The sequence below is a fragment of the Pyrgilauda ruficollis genome, unplaced genomic scaffold, assembly GCF_017590135.1.
Source record: "Pyrgilauda ruficollis isolate IOZ18807 unplaced genomic scaffold, ASM1759013v1 scaffold59, whole genome shotgun sequence".
NCBI lineage: Eukaryota > Metazoa > Chordata > Aves > Passeriformes > Passeridae > Pyrgilauda > Pyrgilauda ruficollis.
Window position 1 is genome coordinate 5,141,687 of NW_024527599.1, and position 18,487 is coordinate 5,160,173.

Consider the following 18,487-nt stretch of genomic DNA (forward strand, 5'->3'; position numbering starts at 1 on the left):
TCCTGGTGCAAGGAGCTAAAAAAAAAGGCAGCCCAGGGAAATCTATGCTTAGATCCCAAGAGTTCTGTAAAGAAACATCTTCAGAAGGTAAATAAAAGGGAATATTGGTTCTGCCAGGAAGCCTTGCAGGGCAGAGCTGGAGCAGCTGGGATGATCCAGATTTTAGCTCTCAGTAAAAGTCACAGCAGAGTGTAAAAACCCTTTAAAAGGGATTTTTCAAAACCAGGCTGTCCCAGCAGCCCAGGAAAAGGCACAGCAAGGGAGTGGGGCTGTGCAGAGCCTCTGCAGGGACAGGGACAGCTCAGGAATGGGCTGCAGGGAGAGCCAAACCCTTCTTTTGGTCACTGAGCTGTTCCCAGTCCAGGCTCACAGACACTCAAGGTCAGGCCTCAGACTGCACCCAAAAATTTGGCAAAAGCTCAGAGGAAGGACCCACAATGGATCCTTTGTGTGTGTGCAGCTCCTGAGATCTCCCAGGACAGGGCTGGGGTCAGGAATCCAAATTTTGGTGACAGCAGACAAACAAGTCCCAGGAGTTAAACAGAAACAGAAGCTGCTACCTTCAGATTGATTTTCTCCCTGCCAGGCAATTCATCACCAGCAAGGTTTTGATGAGTGCTGGAGGGAAAAAGAGAATTTACAACCCAAATTCAATTTCATTTTGCTGCAGATTTTTCCCTGATCTCCTCCTGTGCTCCACGTAATTTTGGTTGATTTATGAAACCTCTGCAGCCACCAGGCTGTGGAAATAAAGACAACAAAGATAAACTTCATAGTTTTTATTCTGCAAAGCAATATGCACATCTTACAAACACAAAAATTAATCTAGGAGAGAAATGTCATTTCCAAATCAGCTATTAACCATCATGCAACAAGACAAGTGAAATGTAAGAACAAAACAAAACAAAACAAAAACCAAAAAACAGCCATCTCGAACCCTACAATCACCTGCAGAGGGTTGAAACCAAGGCTCAGATTTTCTATGTAATGCCAAAGAAAATGAAAAAAAAAAAGAAAAAAAAAGAAAATGGCAGCTTTCTAAGAACAAGAAAACACGTACAAATAGAATCAAAACTGATTCAAGTCATAGTTAAAAAGAAAAAAGAAAACAAAAAAAGGAAAGATCAATATGATCTGAACTTTAATATTAAGTTTTAACTCTTCTGTTTGGCTGCATTTAACTTTGTACATCGCCTGGGAACAATCCAATATTCCTCAGCATTCCAGCACTTGGCCTGCTGGGACAGCCTGCACCTCCCTGCTGCAATACAGGGGGCAGAAGGATAACTAAGGCCAAAAATCCAACTCTCCAACGTTCTCCCTTCTGCATCTGTGGGTGACAATCTTTAATATTCCTGGGGGTGCAGAAAGTGGGGGAGAAGTTGCCAAGGAGGTTCCTTTCATTCCCAAATGGTTCCCCCGACAGCCCAAATTCCAGCTGGGACGTTTGGAGCTGGAATTTTTTGAAGGAGAAAGGATTTGCTTTGCTTTGGGGGATGTTGGGTGGTTTTTGGGTATTTCCAGGATTCCTCTCTCCCAGTCCATCTCCTATTCCTGCCTTTGGGCCCAAGATCCAGCCACTCTCAGAGGCAGCTCTTGGAATGAGGATTAGCACGGAAGGCTGGGCTTGTGGGATTTAGGAACAGCTCAGGCTGGGATTTAGGAACAGCTCAGGAGAAGCTCTTGGCCTGTTTCACTCCCCTGCCTCATCCCAGGGAAGCAGCAGCAGCCCACAGCAGCATCAGGAGAAAATTGGGAGCTTCTTTTTATCCCTAAACTTCAAACCAGGCCATCTCTAAAGCTTTGCCTTAACATTCCCTGGAAGAAAACATGTCAGGTAATCCCACTTAGGGAACTGAAACTGTGGGAGGAAACAAAACTGTGACTGCTCAAACACCCTTAACACTCGTGAACTTACTGAAGTCCCAACACACACAGACCAGGAGTGGTGTCTGGAGGGAACAAACTGGGAATTTTCTGCCAGCATCACTGAGACTATGAGATTCTTACTTGGCTTTTTTCTTCTGTGGAGTTTGGAGCAAAAGGAAGAGGAAAAAAAGCCTGTGGGAAGGAATCAAGGAATGAATGAAAGCTGGGAGAAAAGTAAAAAGTCAATTAAGGCAACCAGTGAGATTTAAAAGCAGGAGTGGAAGTGTCTGCAGGAGAGCCTGACCCCTGAAACTGAGGAGGCTGCTCAAGGAACCACAAGAAAAACCAGCAAAAGGCAGAATGGAGAAATGCAAGAACCAAATCTCTGACAGGAGAATGGACACAGAGAACAGAAGGGGTTTCACTGGGTGGTTTCTTTGACCTTCCTCACAAGAGCCCCACTTTTGTGGCCATTTTCCCCTGGGTGGACAGCAGAAAATGGCAATTTAATGAATTTAAAGGGCCAGAGCCCAGCAGGGCCAGGGGCTGCTGCCCCTCAGAGCTGCAGGCACAGTCCCAGAGGGAAGCTCTGGAACAGACTCTGGGATCTCTTTTCCTTTCACTCTTTGCACTTGACCAAGGCTGTGCAGAGCCCCAGCAGGCTGCTAACACAATACATCTTTTTATTAAGTTTCACTTTCTAGAAAGAAAAGAAAGAAAATAGAAAAAAAAAAAAAGCTTACAGACAGCTGCTCTGCAGCAGAGACACACGATCCTGGCTGGAGGGCTGGGGAGGGGAGGCCAAGTGGAAAAGTTTTCCAGATAGTCTCTGTGCTGACTGGTTCTCTGGCATTCAGCAAGCCAAATGAAATACCAAAAAAACAAACCAAAAAAACAAACCAAAACAGAACAAAAAAATCAAACAGTTCTTTTCAGCAAGTAACAGTTTAAAATGGGACTTCACTTCTTAATTTCTTTACTATGAATAAAAGCACAAGTTTGTCCTAAATACAGCACTATTAAAATGTGAATATGTATTTTTTTTTTTCCAAAAGAGAAAAAAAAATCTAAAACGTTGATATCTTTTCTTGCAAGCAAGGAGCAAATGGAATAAAGTATTAGGCCACACAAACACACATTGAATTCATGTTGTAGATTGGTGGCTTTGGAAATGCAGGATTATATCAAAGGTGCATACTTGGTTCAAACACACTGTACAGGTTGGGCAAAAAACCAAACATCTCTTGGTTGGTTTGAGACACTTGCAAAGGCATCTTCACCTGCCCAGGTGCAGCTAGACAAAAATCTCTGCCTCTGTGGAGCCTTTTCAGTGGAGTTATCTACACCACCATGGGGCTGTCCCAGGGCAGGGCCAGGGGACAAGCACATCTGCTCAGAATTACTCTGGATATTCTGCTTTTATAAATATGTACAAATCAATTACAGGCACTTTGAAATGTCTTTGGTTGGAATAAACCAACATTGCAAGGTAATGGATTCACAGAGTGTTAAGACCCAGGCTGGGTTCAGCAGGCAATGGTTTCGTCGTTCTCAGGAGGACAGGGGGGGTTTTTATGCTTCTGACAAAGCAACCTGGAAAATAAAAACAAAGGAAGAGAAAATATTTAATTAAAGGGAAATTCTTAATCCTGTAACAGTGATATGATTTATCCCTGTGAGCTGGCAGAGCTGTCCTTGACTTTTCAAAGAAAGCTTGGACAGTCTGACTTGGAAAGGAAATCAAAGGGAGTCTGAAGGCGTTTTGTACTTTGCAAAAATCAATAGAATAAAAGTCCCAAACCACCCAAAAAAAAAAAAAAAACAACCCAAAAAAACCAAAAAAACAAACCCACAAAAAACACCCCAAACCAGCTCAAACTACAAAATATCATTAAGACCAAAAGGTGTCAACACTAGCTTCCTACTTCTCAATTAAAAATATTCATATTGAATCCTTCAGGCAAACTGCAGGTCCCCAAGGTAACATTGAACAATGATTCTTTCAACAGCTTTGTTACTGTTTTTAACTTAATTCTGATTAACAACCAATGACTCTTTCAACAGCTTTGTTTTTAACTTAATTCTGATGAACAACCCTTAGAATTATGTATCATGTTTTACTCAAGGCTTTCAGTCTGTTGTGGTAAAAGATAATGAATAAATTAAGATTTAACGCCACCTATTCATTGCTTCACAAAAAAGTCCCAGCAACACCATAATTATGGCAGAAGAGTCACAGCCCAGCACTTCCTGAGCTGCAATAATGCATTTCTGGAGGACAGAAATCTCATTTTGAGGATCTCCAAAGCCCTTGTGTGGATTTTATAACCCCTACCTGCACTGTCCACAATGAAAGGCAATTAAATCCCCATTTCCAGAGACAAGAAAAACCAGTCTGTCCCCTGCCCAAGAGGAGCTTTTCTCTGTTTCCTTATCAGTCAGGATTCTGTTACCACACACTCACCTTTTCAGAGCAGAATTCTGTGTTGCTTTGCCTCAGTTTGCTTGGTCTGCCTTTAATGACTGCATAGCAGAACATTGTGATCACCATCACAAAGAGGAAGTAACTGGTGTGCATGAGGTGCAGGTTTATTAGAGAGCGGTCATCCTGCACACAGAAAAGCAAATTAAAACCATTTACTGACCTAGCACTTGACATTAAAGCAATAATTACCAGATCAACCCAGAAATTACTTCATTAATCAACTTTCTCCCCTTTACACAGCAATGGAAGTGATTCCTACTCGTGGCACAAAACGTTTCTTGTGTTAAAAATCTGTGTTAGGGATATTTTTCCAAGTATTGGCAGAGGCTTTTGTGAAATGATTTCAAAGTATAAATGGTGGTTATGAAGAGCTGTGAGGCACATGGATGAAAATCATCAAACCCATTAGGCTGGAGCATTCTCAGCCCTCACACCACACACTAAACCAGCAGCAAAAATGATAATTTTAGGAACCATATCCAATGAAACCACACAATAAACCAACAGCAAAAATGACAATTTTAGGAACCATATCCAATGAAACCAGAACTAAGCATTTACTGAAAACACCAGAGCAACAGCCAGCACTTACATCTGGAACTATAACAGTTAGTTTGGGGTTTAAAGCATGGTAGACTTTGCCAATTGCTCCCTTGTAACACCAGAAGGGGTTGTAATCCTGGGCATATTTTGTGTTCGAGTCCCTGGCCGTGGTGAAGATCTTGTACCACAGAGTGGCATTGCTGTAGGTTTCAGGAACACAATGTGGTGGCTGACTGCAAGAAAACAGAAATAATCAGCACTCTGAAATGTATTTTCCATGTTCAACCAGGACAACTTTGCTTCTCAAAACATGGTTTTAGTTTGGGCCTTCCAAAGCAAAAACAAAACCCCAAAGTTTCAGTTAAAAACCCCCAAAAGCCACATGATTGCTACACTAAAATCAGAATTTAACTGCATGTTGTTGCACTAAGCCAACATCCCATAGCTTAATTGGAAAAATACTGGTTTTCCTAAGGCTTCCCACAGCCTGAGCTCCTCCAGGTGGGATGGAACAGTGTCAGGGAATCCAGAAAAGACAAAGGGAAGATCTTTTGGTGAAGGCAAAGCAGCCTTTGCCTTGAGCTCATCTCTTAGCAGGGAAGAGGGTGAGAACCTCAGTGTCAAATCTCATCTCTGAAACTCAATTATGGGGTAAATCCCTTAAATTTTCACGGATTCTCTTGCTCCCAGTGAAGTTTAAATCACAGTTGAAAGGCAGGCATGGGCCAAAAAAAATCTCAAAGAGAGCAGAGGTTTTGTGACAAATGTTTTACCATGGGGGAAGGAGTGCAAGGACATAATTTCCATGATCAACAGGAATTTTCAGGAGGAGCTAACAACTCAGAGGAATGAATGAGGCAGGAAGCAGCCCCTGGGGGAGAGCTGCACTTACACTGTGACTGGGAACACGTTGCTGGCTGCTGTCACAGTCATGCAGGTGGTGAACACGACCTGCTCGCAGTGGCCGTGCAGGACACAGTCATCAGAATTCCAGGCAGCTGGCAGGGTGAAGGTGATGTTTATCTCCTCGTGGGATTCTCTGCCTTTGAGAAAGAGACAAGGAAAGCTGGGTTTGGCTCACAAAAGTATCTGAGCAATAATCACTGGGGTAAGGAGAGCACACAGATGATTAAGGCAGGAAGCATCACCCTTTGGAGTCATCCCGGATCTTTGCAGGCAACAAAGACAGCAAAGTTAAAACCCAAAACAAACCACAAAATCCCCCAGCTGCTGCTCTTTCTAATCTCTCCCACCCCAGAACTGGGGTCATCAGGCTGCTTTCAGAAATTCAAAACTCTTTCTAAGTGAATTCATGCATGTTCACAGACCTTTATTAGAAAAGCCTTTCTCCTCCTAAGAACTTCGTTCCACATCTGTTTTTTCTGATGCTCACTTTTCAAACTGGAGATTTTTGTGTAGAGAAAAAGGTGTCAGCAGATGCTGAACTGCACATTAAGTCCTGTATGATAGCTCCACGTGGAGAAATTCAGACTGAAAACAAATCCAGGCTGCTGCAAATGGGACTTGCATTTGGTAGCTCTCAAAGCAGTGACAAAATAACAACAGAAACCCCAGTAATGCACATTTGCAGCTATTGGCAATGTCTCTCCACAGGTTCAAGACCTTCAACATTATTATAAAATGCAATTCTGGCTGAAAGCTAAAATACAGTGAGGTTCTATTATCAATTTCTATTAATTCTCTATGAACTCCTGTCAAAACTTCCTGGCAGGCAGCCAGAGAGCAGATTGGTCTCTGCACACCACAGAAACCATAATCATCTTATCTGGTGCTGTTTGTGATATTAAAGCTGATTCACTTATGCATTTTAGATAAACTAGAATTTTTTAGGCAATGTAATACTCTCTACTGCATCTATGCCACATTTGAAATGTCAGTTAAGGACTTGATGGACCAAGACAAAACTGAAGAGAGTCACTGTTTGGAATTTTGCTGGCTTAAAAATGACCTTCCATTGTCATTAGGTTTAATCATTTCAAACTGCCAAGCCTGATCTTGGCACGCCTGCAGGTTCTTTTCCATTCTGAATGCAGGGACAAGTTCCTCTAACAAACAAGAGAAGGGCTCCATACAGGAATAAACTCAGAATAAGTTGGGAGCACATCTGTGCATAAGAGTTATCTCACCCATAATAAGCTGGCAAATTTTTATCTGATTATATAGTGGTTAAAATGATATCATTACTTGGAATCATAGAATGGTTTGGGTTGGAGGGGACCCTAAAAACTGTCTTGTTCCACCCCCTGCCATGGGCAGGGACATTTCCACTAGCCCAGGTTGCTCCAAGCCCTGTCCAATCTGGCCTTGGACACTTCCAGGGATGGGGCAGCCACAGCTTCTGAGTACTCATCACCCTCACAATAAAGAATTTCTTCCTAATATTTAATCTAAACCTCTTTAATTTCAGTGTGAAGCCAATCCCCCCTGTGAAAAGGGTATGAAAAAACCTCTAAAAGCCAACTGTAACCTGAATTGTTGAAGGTCCAGCCTTGCCTACCTGAAAGTCCAATCTGGTGCCCAAAAATTGTGGAGCTGAGGTGTGTGACATTGCGAGAGTATCCCCCAAAAGGTCTGAGAGGGTCCAGGGTCAGCGTGATGGTGACAGAGATGTTGATGGGACCAGAGTCCTCGAGGGTCTGTGGGGACTGCGTGGAAGACCTGGCCTGGCCGCTGGTCACGGTGCTCTCTGGAGTTGTGGTGTCGTTCAGGAGGTGCTTCAAGGTTTCATTCTCAGATATACAGAAGTCCAAATCATTAAACCTCAGCAGGAAAGTATTCCAGTCCTTAAAACAAAAGGGGGAGAATTCAAGCCCATGAGGGAGCTCCCGCCTCGCTCGGTCCCGTCCCGCCCGGTTCCAGGCCATTGAACAAAAATCACACGGCTCAGAGAGCAACACAAACACCAGCAGGGCTGGCTCAACAACAGGAAAGTTGTTTGCAGAAGTCAGATGGGTTCAGTCCCAGCTCCCTCCCCGGAGCTGAAAGGAAACTCAGTCTGTTCACTGGGTTGGAAGAGACCTCCAAGATCATCGAGTTCATCCCAGCCCCAACACCTCAACTAAACCCTGGCACCCAGTGCCACATCCAGGCTTTGTTAAACACACCCAGGGATGGGGACTCCACCACCTCCCTGGGCAGACCATTCCAGAACTTTATCACTCTTTCTGTAAAAAACTTTTTCCTAATATCCAACCTATATTTCCTTTAACACAGCTCGAGACTGTCCTCTCATTCTGTCAGTGCTGCCTGGAGAAAGAGCCCAGCCCCAGCTGAGCACAGCCACCTTTCAGGAGCTGTAGAGAGTGATAAGGTCACCTCTGGGTCTCCTTTTCTCCAGGCTGAACACCCCCAGCTCCCTCAGTCGTTCCTCACAGGGTTTTTGCTCCAAGCCCCTCACCACGCTCTGGTGAGCAGTTGCTGCCAGGTTCCCCTCCTTACAGGACAGTGCTGAGGGAAGGAGTTCCCCAAACCAGCTAAATAAACAAACTGAATAACACCTAAATAACAAACTGAAAGGTTCCTAGCCACAGCAGGGAAGATCCATGACAGATGATTTGGATTTGTCCTTGATATAAAACAACTAACAAACACTCACCCCAACAGCCCTTCTGAAAATAAAATGGAGACAATCCCTGCCACACACAATTCTGTGCTCTCTAGGAGGGGAAAAAACCTTAACTTCAGGCATGTTTTCCAAATGACCATTTTTTGCACGTACCTCTGTCATTTCTGGGGATTTGATCTCCTTGATCTTGAAGAAGTAGCCCAGTGTCAGGAAGGCGATGGCCATGGCGCTCACGCTGATCATAAAGACCACGAGCGGAGGGCGGCTGCTGATATAAACCTTCAGGTTCTCCAACAGGTTTATGTAGAACATTATTCTGATTGTTCACCTGAGGGGAAAGAATGTTCCAACAGAGTCACTGGACTGTGTGTTACAGCTGGGGGGTGGTGGATCACAGCAGACAGAAAGAGAGAAATGGGATTGTACACAGAATTGAGATAAAATTCCATGCCTGGGCTCTTCACTGAGCACAGAGCGTGTGCCTGAAATACAGCAGTGATCAGAACAGGCTCCACATCACCTTCCCAGGGCCTCAAACTGCCAGCTGGGAACAGGTTTTAAGGAATGAGGGCTTCCAGCACAGCCCAGCATCACTGATAAGTAATAAAGCCAGTTCTTGCCTTTCCCCAGGCAGGGTATCACTGCTACATTTCAATGCCAGTGATGTCTGAATGCACCAAGGTACAAACCAAACTTTGCACACCCTTTGAAAACCAAGGCTGGAGCCTTAAGGATCCCTCTTTACCCCACCCCAAATGCTTTTATTTTCAAAGCAGGATCTGAGAAGCAGCCCTACATTATTTAAAACTTTTGCATCAATAATCCTACGGGCAGAAACACCCAAAAAACTGCATTAAGGTGGAGGCTGGAAGACTCCTGGTCTTTATTTAATTCTTGCAGGATCTAGAACTTTTTGTTCTGTCTATAAGCACAGCCAGGACCTTACATGCTGAGGAAATTCCCAAGTTATTAATTTTTGCCCCAAATATAGTATTTTGTCTGATTCCTCTCCTGAATTGTTATCTGCAGAGCAAAGAGACCCAAATTCCTGTATAAGCTTCCCCATTTACACAACCAGGGAAAAGCAAACAGCCCGGTGTTAAAGGGCAGCCTTGTGACATCTCCTTCAGAAGCTCTGCAAGGAGGAACTCCAAGCCCACCTTTATCTTTGTCCTACCTAAAACCATGGCTGAAAAGGCTTTTAACCCAAATGAAACCACCAAGGCAGGAGCTGCTCCTAGCAAGGTGCTGCTGATCTCCAAAACTCTGAGGGAAAGGCAAAAAGAATTCTGTACTGCAAGGGTTAAAGTTGGAACATCCACAGAGATCTGATAACATTTAATTAAGGCAGGGACTGCTCCTGCAGCTCAGGGTGATTCCTACTGACTCCCACCATTGTCATTTACAATCCAGGTGTAGCAGGGCTGAAAAGTGGCAGCTCAGAGGATGAGAGAGGCACAGGGCAAGGCAGGGAGGGATCTGTGATGTGATCTATTGATTCAAGAGAAAACAAAAGAAGGGTAAAGAACAAGGGTGAAGACAAAGCTCTTTTCAGAGCCCACAGAGTACAACGATCCCAACTTCCTTGTGTATACTCAGGATTTTACTGGCAGGAATGCTTCAGCAGTTCCTGTTTGCAGAAGAAATATTGACAAAACCTGCAGAAGTGTCCCAGAAAGGGGAAAATCCAGCTCAGGGAGAAGAGACACAGGTACAGTGCCAAGAACACAACCCTGGGCTGTGCCTGCTGACCCCCCACTCGCTCTCCTGGCTGAAACCTGCTGAGACAGAGCTCTCCAGAGCTCAAGATCTCATCCTGGCTTTATTATTTTGCCCCATCAACCCCTTTCCATCCACCCTGCAAAGCCCTGGAAGCTTTTCTCAGAGAGAAGTGGGTGCTGTGAACATCCCTACAAAGCCAGGATGAAAAGCAGGGAAAGGGGAGGGATGAGAGGGGAAGAAAAGGTGATGAGAAATGTGCACCTTACCAGAACTTTGTCCCAGAGCAGCTGTGGCACAGCCAGGCAAGGTGGCAGAAGGCAGCAGGGACAGGGAAGGGAGAGCTGGGGCTGGCAGGGATCATGCTGGGAATGATCCGCCCTCCTGCACGTTCTGCCTGTCTTGTCCCTGGCAGCAAATTCCTTCAAAGAGCACGAGTTAGAAACCCCAAACGCTCCATCCAGAGGCAAAATCCCAAATAGTCCTTCTGGAAACGTGGGAGACACATGGGGAGATGGAAGGAGATCAAACCTAAACCAAAAGCAGAGTTGTAGGCAGTGTCCCCTCCTGAATTTCCTTTAGGAACTAACACAGATGCAGAGTTTATTGCAGCTTTTAATCAGGGCTGAGTGTCACCCACAGCACATCCAGGGCTGGGATTCCTTTTTTAAAGGGGTTTCTAACAGCTCCATTAGAATTTGTTTGCCACAGGGTCTAAAACCAGCCAAAGAAAAAGGGGATGTGCTGAAAATCCTACACAGGGAAATATTCAGGCTAATATTTTTATGTAAGAGATCACCAGCTTTTAAGTGCCAGTTGTTTAATATGCTGCCATAACTCACTGGCTTTGAAAGCAATTAGAAAATGCCATAAGCTGCAATTTCCGAGGAGTAATGTGCCTTTGGAGCATTTGGGAGGGAAAAGGGAACAACTGTGGATTTCAATACTGGAGCTGACATGAAAACAGCAATGGGGGAAAGCAGAAGGATGAGTGTTTCCATGCTTCTGCCTGAAGAATTACTGATTTTTTAATCAAAGTACTTAAATAATTTTAATTGTCATGGAATTTGTGACCCAGATCAGTGTATTACATCAAAGTGTCTATGGATTTTCAGGGTTCCTTAAACTCCTCTCTGTTAGAATCACAATGCATCACAACTCTTCTGCCAGCTCTAGTAATTAACTTCCTCCTCTGTGTAAATGAATAACTTCAAGAATATAATTTAAACTTTTATTTCTCGTTCACAGAGTTAAAAAAAAAAAAATAGCAAACCAAAACAAAACAATGCTTTTACCTCCTGGCAGGTCAGGCAAGCAAGATCAGATTTCACTTTTTAGCCAAATAAATAATTTAGTGAGTGGCTCTAATGACTGCTGCTGCCTCTCTCCACTCCAGCAAAGCCTTTTAATACTTGGTGCAATAAAAATCTCCCCAGTCAGACTAAACAAGGAGCTCAAGAATGAAAACTGCCAGGCTGGAACATTGGCCAGCAGCTCCAAGGTAATTGCTGGGTAGTGAGGGATGTTCAGCAGGAGTTACAGCTGCTGGAACTCGCCAGGAAACCCTGGAGATGTTGTGCTCTTAAATCAGCATCTACAAACCCAGGCAGGGAGAAAGATTAAAATGGTAAAGGGGGAAATACAACAGTTTAATCTGTCAAGAGTGCCAGAGAAAGCCAGAATTGAGCAGCCAACTCAAAAGCAAGAAAATATTCTATAATTCGGGGAGATTTCCTCCAAAACAGCTCCCGACAGCAACCTCAGAGGAGCAACATTGTGAATTCCTCTTTATTTGTGTATGAAAGAGTGTGGAAAAGGAAGCTGCTGAAATAGACTGATGAGTTTTTCAAGGCTAAATTGCAAACAAGGAAAATCTTGAAGTCTATCACAAAGACCAAAAAGTCAATGCAATGAGTCACAGCTGAAATATTAAATTCCCATTTGGAGGCTTAATATCAAAGGAGCTGAATTCCTAAGAACAATAAAAATCACATATGCTGTACTAAAGCAGGTATTGAAAGCAAAACTGCACTTACCAAAGTGAAAAAAACCCAAAACCAAACATGAATTTTAAAGAGATCAAAGTGGTTTGACATTTTTGTCAATAATGTCAACTACCACCCTGCCATTGGAAAGCTTAAAATGATGGAATTTCCTCACAGATATTTCCCCTTCTTGTTGTGCAGGCAAGGTAATCACTCTGGAGGAGGGGTTTAAATGTAAAACCACCCCTGAAATATCCTAAGGAGGAAAACTGGATGAAGGAGAAGGGCAGGAGGCAGCAGTGCTTACCCCAGCACTTCTCCTTTAGGATCTCACAAGTTTTTCAATTTTCAGTATTTCATTGCACAGAACTGTGTTTAAATTGAGCTGTGCACCTCAAAAAAAAAAAAAAAAATCAATTGTATTTTCAAAGGTGCCCCTCTACCACGAGTGCAGAGGGGTTAGGAAATGGGTCAGCTCAGGGTTAACCACTCTGAATGAAAAGGATGTTGTATGCCAAAGGAATATTTACAAATACAAATCAAACAGACCATGGGAAAGCAACCATAAATAAATGCAAACAAAGCAGTGGTGTTCACATCAAACACCTTTAGCAACAATAAACAGCAGCAGGTACCAAAATCATCTTTCATTTGGATTTCTTTTCTTCAAATTTGATGTCTAAGAGTGAAAATAAAAATCAGAGTTGTGTGAGCTGCTGATGGGGCTGGTGCTGTTCAACATCTTCGAGAGTGACAGGGACATGGGGACAAGCTTGGCAGTGACACCAAGCTGTGTGGGAAGGATCTGGACAGGCTGGAGAGGTGGCTCTGGGACAACCCGATGAGGTTCAAGACCAAGTGTAAGGAAGGCTAACTTCAGCATCCTGGTATCTGGGGAAAATAGAGGTGTTAGGATCTGCAGCAGCTTCAGATCATGTTTTTAGGAAGTGGGACGAAATTGCACAGCCTAAAACCTTCCCCAGCAGCAGGGCAAGCAGGAAGGAGGAATTCATCCTGGAGGAATCCCCCAGGGCACAGCAGTACCTCTGTGCAGCTGAGCCTCCTCCAGCGTGAACAAAATAAACCAAACACAACAACTCCTAGGAAATGCCAGCAGGCTTCTCCTCAGCACACAGGGAGGGAAGCAATCAGGGCGTGTGGAGGAGGAAACTTCACAAAAACATCACCTTGGGTCCTTGAATCCAACCCAACATAACCCCAAGATCAGCAGATGTGCACAAACACATCTGCTCCAGTGGGAGATAAGGGGAATTGGCTCCAGCCAGAACTGGCTTATCAGTTTACTGAGCTATTTTATCCACAAATATGTTTATTGAGGAAAAAACTCCACATTTTCCAAAAAACTTCTATTTTCCTGCAGCCTGGAAGATGAAAATGGCAGGAAAATGGCTTTGCACATGCAGTGTACAGGGCAGCAGGGGAACAGCACCTGGAAATGTGGAAAAGGACATTCCTTCCTCCTGGCATCCTGATAAAGGATCAGGATGCAGAATATGAACAAATCCAGGGACTTGCATGAATAGAAAGAAGCAAATGCTTCATACTTGCATGAAATGTTTCTTTTCACCTCTGAAAACACTTTTCAAAGATTAATTATCATTTCAACATCCCCAAGAGGGGCACCAACAGCAAACATTTCAGATCTGCCCATGAAACAAAGCCAAGGCAGGGAAGTAATTTGGTGAATGACAGAAAATTGTAAAGATCAAATTGAGACTGAATTTCAAACACCCAAATTTCTGACTTCAACTCTCTATAAAGACAGAAAACTTGAAAAAAAAAAAAGTCAATGATGTAAAAAAGAAAAAGGAAGACAAACATTACTCAATCTGCGTGTGACAGCCCTTCCCAACAGACTTGTGTTGTTCAAAAAAGTCTGGTGGATTCACCACAAGCACCTGAACTTTGTGCCAGCTGATACTCTGGGGACAGCAAAGTTGATTTCCATTTCCCACTGGAAGAAAAATTCGTGCAGAAACAGACAAATCCAAACAAGTTCCAAGTATTTTTTATAAGTGCTCAGTTCTTAAAAATGATGAATGAGAAAAGGCAAGGGAAGTTAAAAGTCAGGAAGCAGCAATAGAGTGAGGAAGCTTTTTTCCCCTGGATCAATGAACCCTGAATTCTGACTTTTGTTAGAAGTGAAAAACATAATTTTAAATATACCCAGCTGTAAAATCAAAATTAACTCAACCTCTGGTTGAAAATCAGACACTTTGGTGCCAAACCTGAAGCAGGCATCTCTGTCTGCCAAGAGCCTGTGCCATGGGAGTGAATTCACTTCCAGCTAAAAGAGCTCATGGGCATTTTTAAACCTCCCAGCTTTTCCAGGTCCAAGTCATGACTTCCAACGTGAGTTACCATAACCCAAATCACCCAGACTGCAATAAAACACACAGTAATAGACAAAAGGACTTTGAATTTGTATTAAAAATGCTATTCTGGTTACTGCTGCTCAGCATGAAAACCTGGGAGAGGAAAGGAAAAATAAAATTATTCCATTTTACAGGACCTTTAAAGATCCATGAGAAATCAAAAATACAGGATTGGTTTTGATGAACAAGTGTGAAAATGCTCAGTAACTGTTCAATAATCACAAACTGTTGAGTGACCAGTTCAAGGTTAATTGTTGACTTCATTAAAGCTACTCATTAAGGAATGTGGAACCCAATTCAGCAGTGAAAGTGCAGAGAAATGCCAGGAAAAGGCTCTTCAGTCTGTAATGAGAACTGTGAGGAGACAGGGATGCAGACAGATACACAGCTTGAATCACAAGCAGAAAAATGACTGACAAGCTGAGGAAATGGCAGCTTTGGGGAATGGCAAATTCAGAGTTTGGGTGTGGAAAGAAGGGGGAGAAGCAGCAAAACAGCCAGTGGCCACAGATGGAAATAGAAACAGCAGCAAAACTGAAATGAGGGAGCTGGGACACAGCTGAGATATCAAAGCTATGGCTGAATATTCTCATGTCTGTGTGCTTCACCCCCGCTGCTCAGAGCAAACAGCACCTCAGCTTGCTCAGCCCAGCTGGGTGAGTTCACTCCATTTTACAGATTAACAAACCCCCAAAAACACACACATTTTCTCCCAAAACCTGGGAGTTCTGAGTCCTGGGAACCTGCTTTATTCACAGGTCAGGACAGTCTTAGAAAGAAAATGAACTCCCACCCAGCCATGCTTTGGGTAAGAGGAGGTTTGGGAAAAGCAACACAATTCTGACACCAGCGAGTTTCATTAATAGTTTAGGGCTAGATTGCTAAAAACAGCTTCATTTCTACAAAGCCTGTGCTGTTATTTAATAAAAAAGAAGATTATGGCAGCTGCCAGACCTGCAGGATCAGCTCAGGGGGTGCTCCAGGAGGGGTCTGGATGTGCCAGGCTCTGTCCCTCTGTCCCCAGCTCACAAAGGACACCCAGCTCTCTTTGTCCCCTGCCCTCAGCTGGGCACTCTCAGAGCACAGGGACGATTTTGTTTTCTCAGGTGACCTTTCAAGCTCTTGTCTTTCAAGCGGAAAAGAAGAATCACATTCCAGCAGAGCCACTCCTCAAATCAGGGCAGGTAACAAAGCGACCCAGGGCTTAATCCTGCCCGGTGGGCCGGGCTCAGGGAGCGATTCCCAGCCACAATTGAATACGATCTGTGCTCGGGCTGCCACAGGAGTTACCTCAGAGCTGAGCACACCTGCTGGGCAGGAGCTGGACCGCAGCCACCGCGACTGTTCCGGGCACAGGCAGGGCAGGGAAGCGGCAGCAGCTCCCCGGTGAAACCGGAGCCGCCGGGTCCTGACCAGGGGCACAGGGATTCACCCCGAGTGTTTCCCGTAACTCAGCCCTCAGAAAAAAACGCAATAATCATTTACCACAACAGCCAAGCCCAGGTTTATTTCCCCACCACGTTGTTCCAGCGGCCAAACTTCGGGGAAGTTCAGCGAGGATGTGGAGAGCAAACCTTAATTAATGAATCCGTATCCACCACCCAGGTTCGTCTGCCAGGGCAAATTCACCCGGATAATTCCATCTCCAGAGCTAATCCTGGAAATAAATTTCTCCAAAGACAAACCCTAAAGAGCAAACGAAGGGAAAATGGGGAAAAATAAAATCCCAGCTGTGCTGTAATGGGTTTTTCTCCCAGGGTGATTCGGATCCACGGTTTGGATCTAACAGCAGGGATGGAGCAGCCATGTTCCAGGCATGATGCACCAGGAATTTTATTATTAAAACCATCATGAAATCATTAGTCAAGTTAACCCCCCTCAAAAAGTAAAAGAGGATGAAATACGGGTGTAGAGAAAACTGGGCAAAACATCCCAGAACAACCACAAAAAAAAAGGTTCCCCAAAAAGTGATTCCCCACGCAGGAATCACTGTTCGGAGGCTATTTCAAAACACAACTATTTTTAGAGCTACAGAAATTATTATTTTTCACCGCTGTTATTTTTTCCCCCCCTGCTACGACGCCACGCGTACAAACTTCAAGCTGACGACCTCTCCCGACACCATTTTTATGTGTAAATAACAAAAATAAACCGAGGCTACAACCCCGCAGCGGAGCCGAGCGCAGCCGGGACCGGGGCTCGGGGGCAGCCGCGGCCCGAGGCTCCCCGGGGGCTCTCCCGGTGCTCCCCCCGCCGCTCCCAGCCCCTCACGGCGTGCCCATCCCCCGGCAGGCCGGGCCGCAGAGCCGCCCCCGTCCGCTCCTTACCGGCGTCCGCGGCGGGGCTCAGGCCCCCGGGCCGGGCGGGGCTCAGAGGCGGCGGCGCTGCCGTGCGGGCGGGCTCTGCACCATCGTCCTGCCCTGCCGGGGCTGCGGGCACGGGCGGACGGGCAGCGGGGGGAGAGGCCGCTCCCCGGGCAGCCCCGGGCCGGACACACGGACAGGCCCCGGCACCGGGCCCCGCCTCCGCCGCCGCTTCCGGGCCGCAGCCCTGACCCCTCACCCGCCGACGGTGGCGCGGGGGGGACAAGATTGAGGCGGCGCCGGCAGCGCGGGAGGGGCCGGGAACGGCACCGGGAACGGAACCGGGAATAGAACCGGGAATGGAAACGGGAACAGCACCGGAACGGGCCCGGGAGCAGCATCGGGAGAGGCTCCGGGAGCGGCACCGGGCCCTCACGGCGGTGTCTCCCCGGCCCCGCGCTCCAGCCTCCCTCAGGATGTTCCCGCCTTCCACCTCCCCTTTTCCTCGAAAAATTATCCCCAAACATCTTTTTTGTTATGTTTCCTAACAGAAATACCCATACCAATGGGTATTCCAATGCCTAAAGGTTATTCTTCTGTTATTTACACCAAAAAAAAAAGTGTAAAACCTGTTATTTCTGTTCAGGTTAAATCCTGAAAGCAAACAAACCTTCGTTTACATTTATCGTGATAAATAATATAATTGTGTTATATTGCATTATATTACTACTATTAACAATTACCATATTATTATAATTTTATATATAATATATATTATATACATGATAATATATAATTATATTATATATAATTATATTATTATAATTACCATATTGCCATATTATTGGCAATATGGTAATTATGATAATATAATTATAAGTAATAGGATGGCGATGTTTCCAGGAGGATAAATGTGAGCTCTGGTGGAGCTGTTTAGTGTCCCTAACAGCTGGGCAAGCTGGGAGAAAACCTTCCCTAAATATTGCATAAAAATAAATTAATAATAAAAAATAAGCTAATGATTATGCATTAAAATATTTGGGTGAAAAATATTCCCTAATAATGCTTTGGGAAGGTAAAATTCCAGCAGTCCCATGAGGATCTGAAAGGTCAGAAACTCCAAAAATGACAGCACTGAATTAATGAACAGTCACAATTAATGACTCCAGCTTTTCCTGTAAAATACCTTCCTTACCAAAGGAAATAAATGCAGAAGTTCCCATGCAAAGAAATATTTTACAATAAAAGATCCAAGCCGAGGAGCTGCAGAGTCTTTGTTTTCAGTGACAATGAGCTAAGAGCAGGAAAAATAAAGCAAATTTCTGACACTGTGACTGTGGGCACAGCACCAGTATTTTAAACCACTTTAAGGGATGATATTTCCATTTAAATCATTTTTTAAAAGGGATGATATTTCATTAAAGTCTCTGCTTTGTTATTTTTTGCAGCATTGGGGTCTCACCCAAACTTTCTGAGTGCCTCTGTGCTCCAGCCCTGCTCAGGGATTACTCCAGGTGTGGAAATCCACTTTTACTGACTAATTCACTCAAATTTTGAGTAAATTTTTCAAATTTAGTGCCTCTGTGCTCCAGCCCTGCTCA

At 44.5% G+C, this 18,487-nt stretch overlaps 1 protein-coding gene across 1 annotated transcript; it reads right to left on the minus strand.

Annotated features, from left to right (window-relative positions):
* Positions 1–764: 764 nt before the first annotated feature.
* Positions 765–17,118, minus strand: TMEM248 (transmembrane protein 248). Its single transcript, XM_041482699.1, has 7 exons — positions 16,911–17,118; positions 8,637–8,811; positions 7,416–7,701; positions 5,790–5,940; positions 4,947–5,130; positions 4,334–4,477; positions 765–3,462 (listed from the first exon to the last, which is right to left on the minus strand). The coding sequence occupies exons 2-7, from the start codon at positions 8,793–8,795 to the stop codon at positions 3,442–3,444; spliced, it is 945 nt and encodes a 314-aa protein (XP_041338633.1). The 5' UTR covers positions 8,796–8,811; positions 16,911–17,118; the 3' UTR covers positions 765–3,441.
* Positions 17,119–18,487: the final 1,369 nt, after the last annotated feature.

Bases quoted from the DNA above. Each gene is read 5' to 3' on its own strand.
- TMEM248 (XM_041482699.1), bottom strand. From the start codon at position 8,795: ATGTTCTACATAAACCTGTTGGAGAACCTGAAGGTTTATATCAGCAGC. The intron at 5,941-7,415 runs GTAGGCAAGGCT...TCTTTCTCAAAG, and splicing joins GCACCAGATTGGACTTTCAG to GCAGAGAATCCCACGAGGAG. The intron at 3,463-4,333 runs GTGAGTGTGTGG...TTTATTTTCCAG, and splicing joins CAGAATTCTGCTCTGAAAAG to GTTGCTTTGTCAGAAGCATA.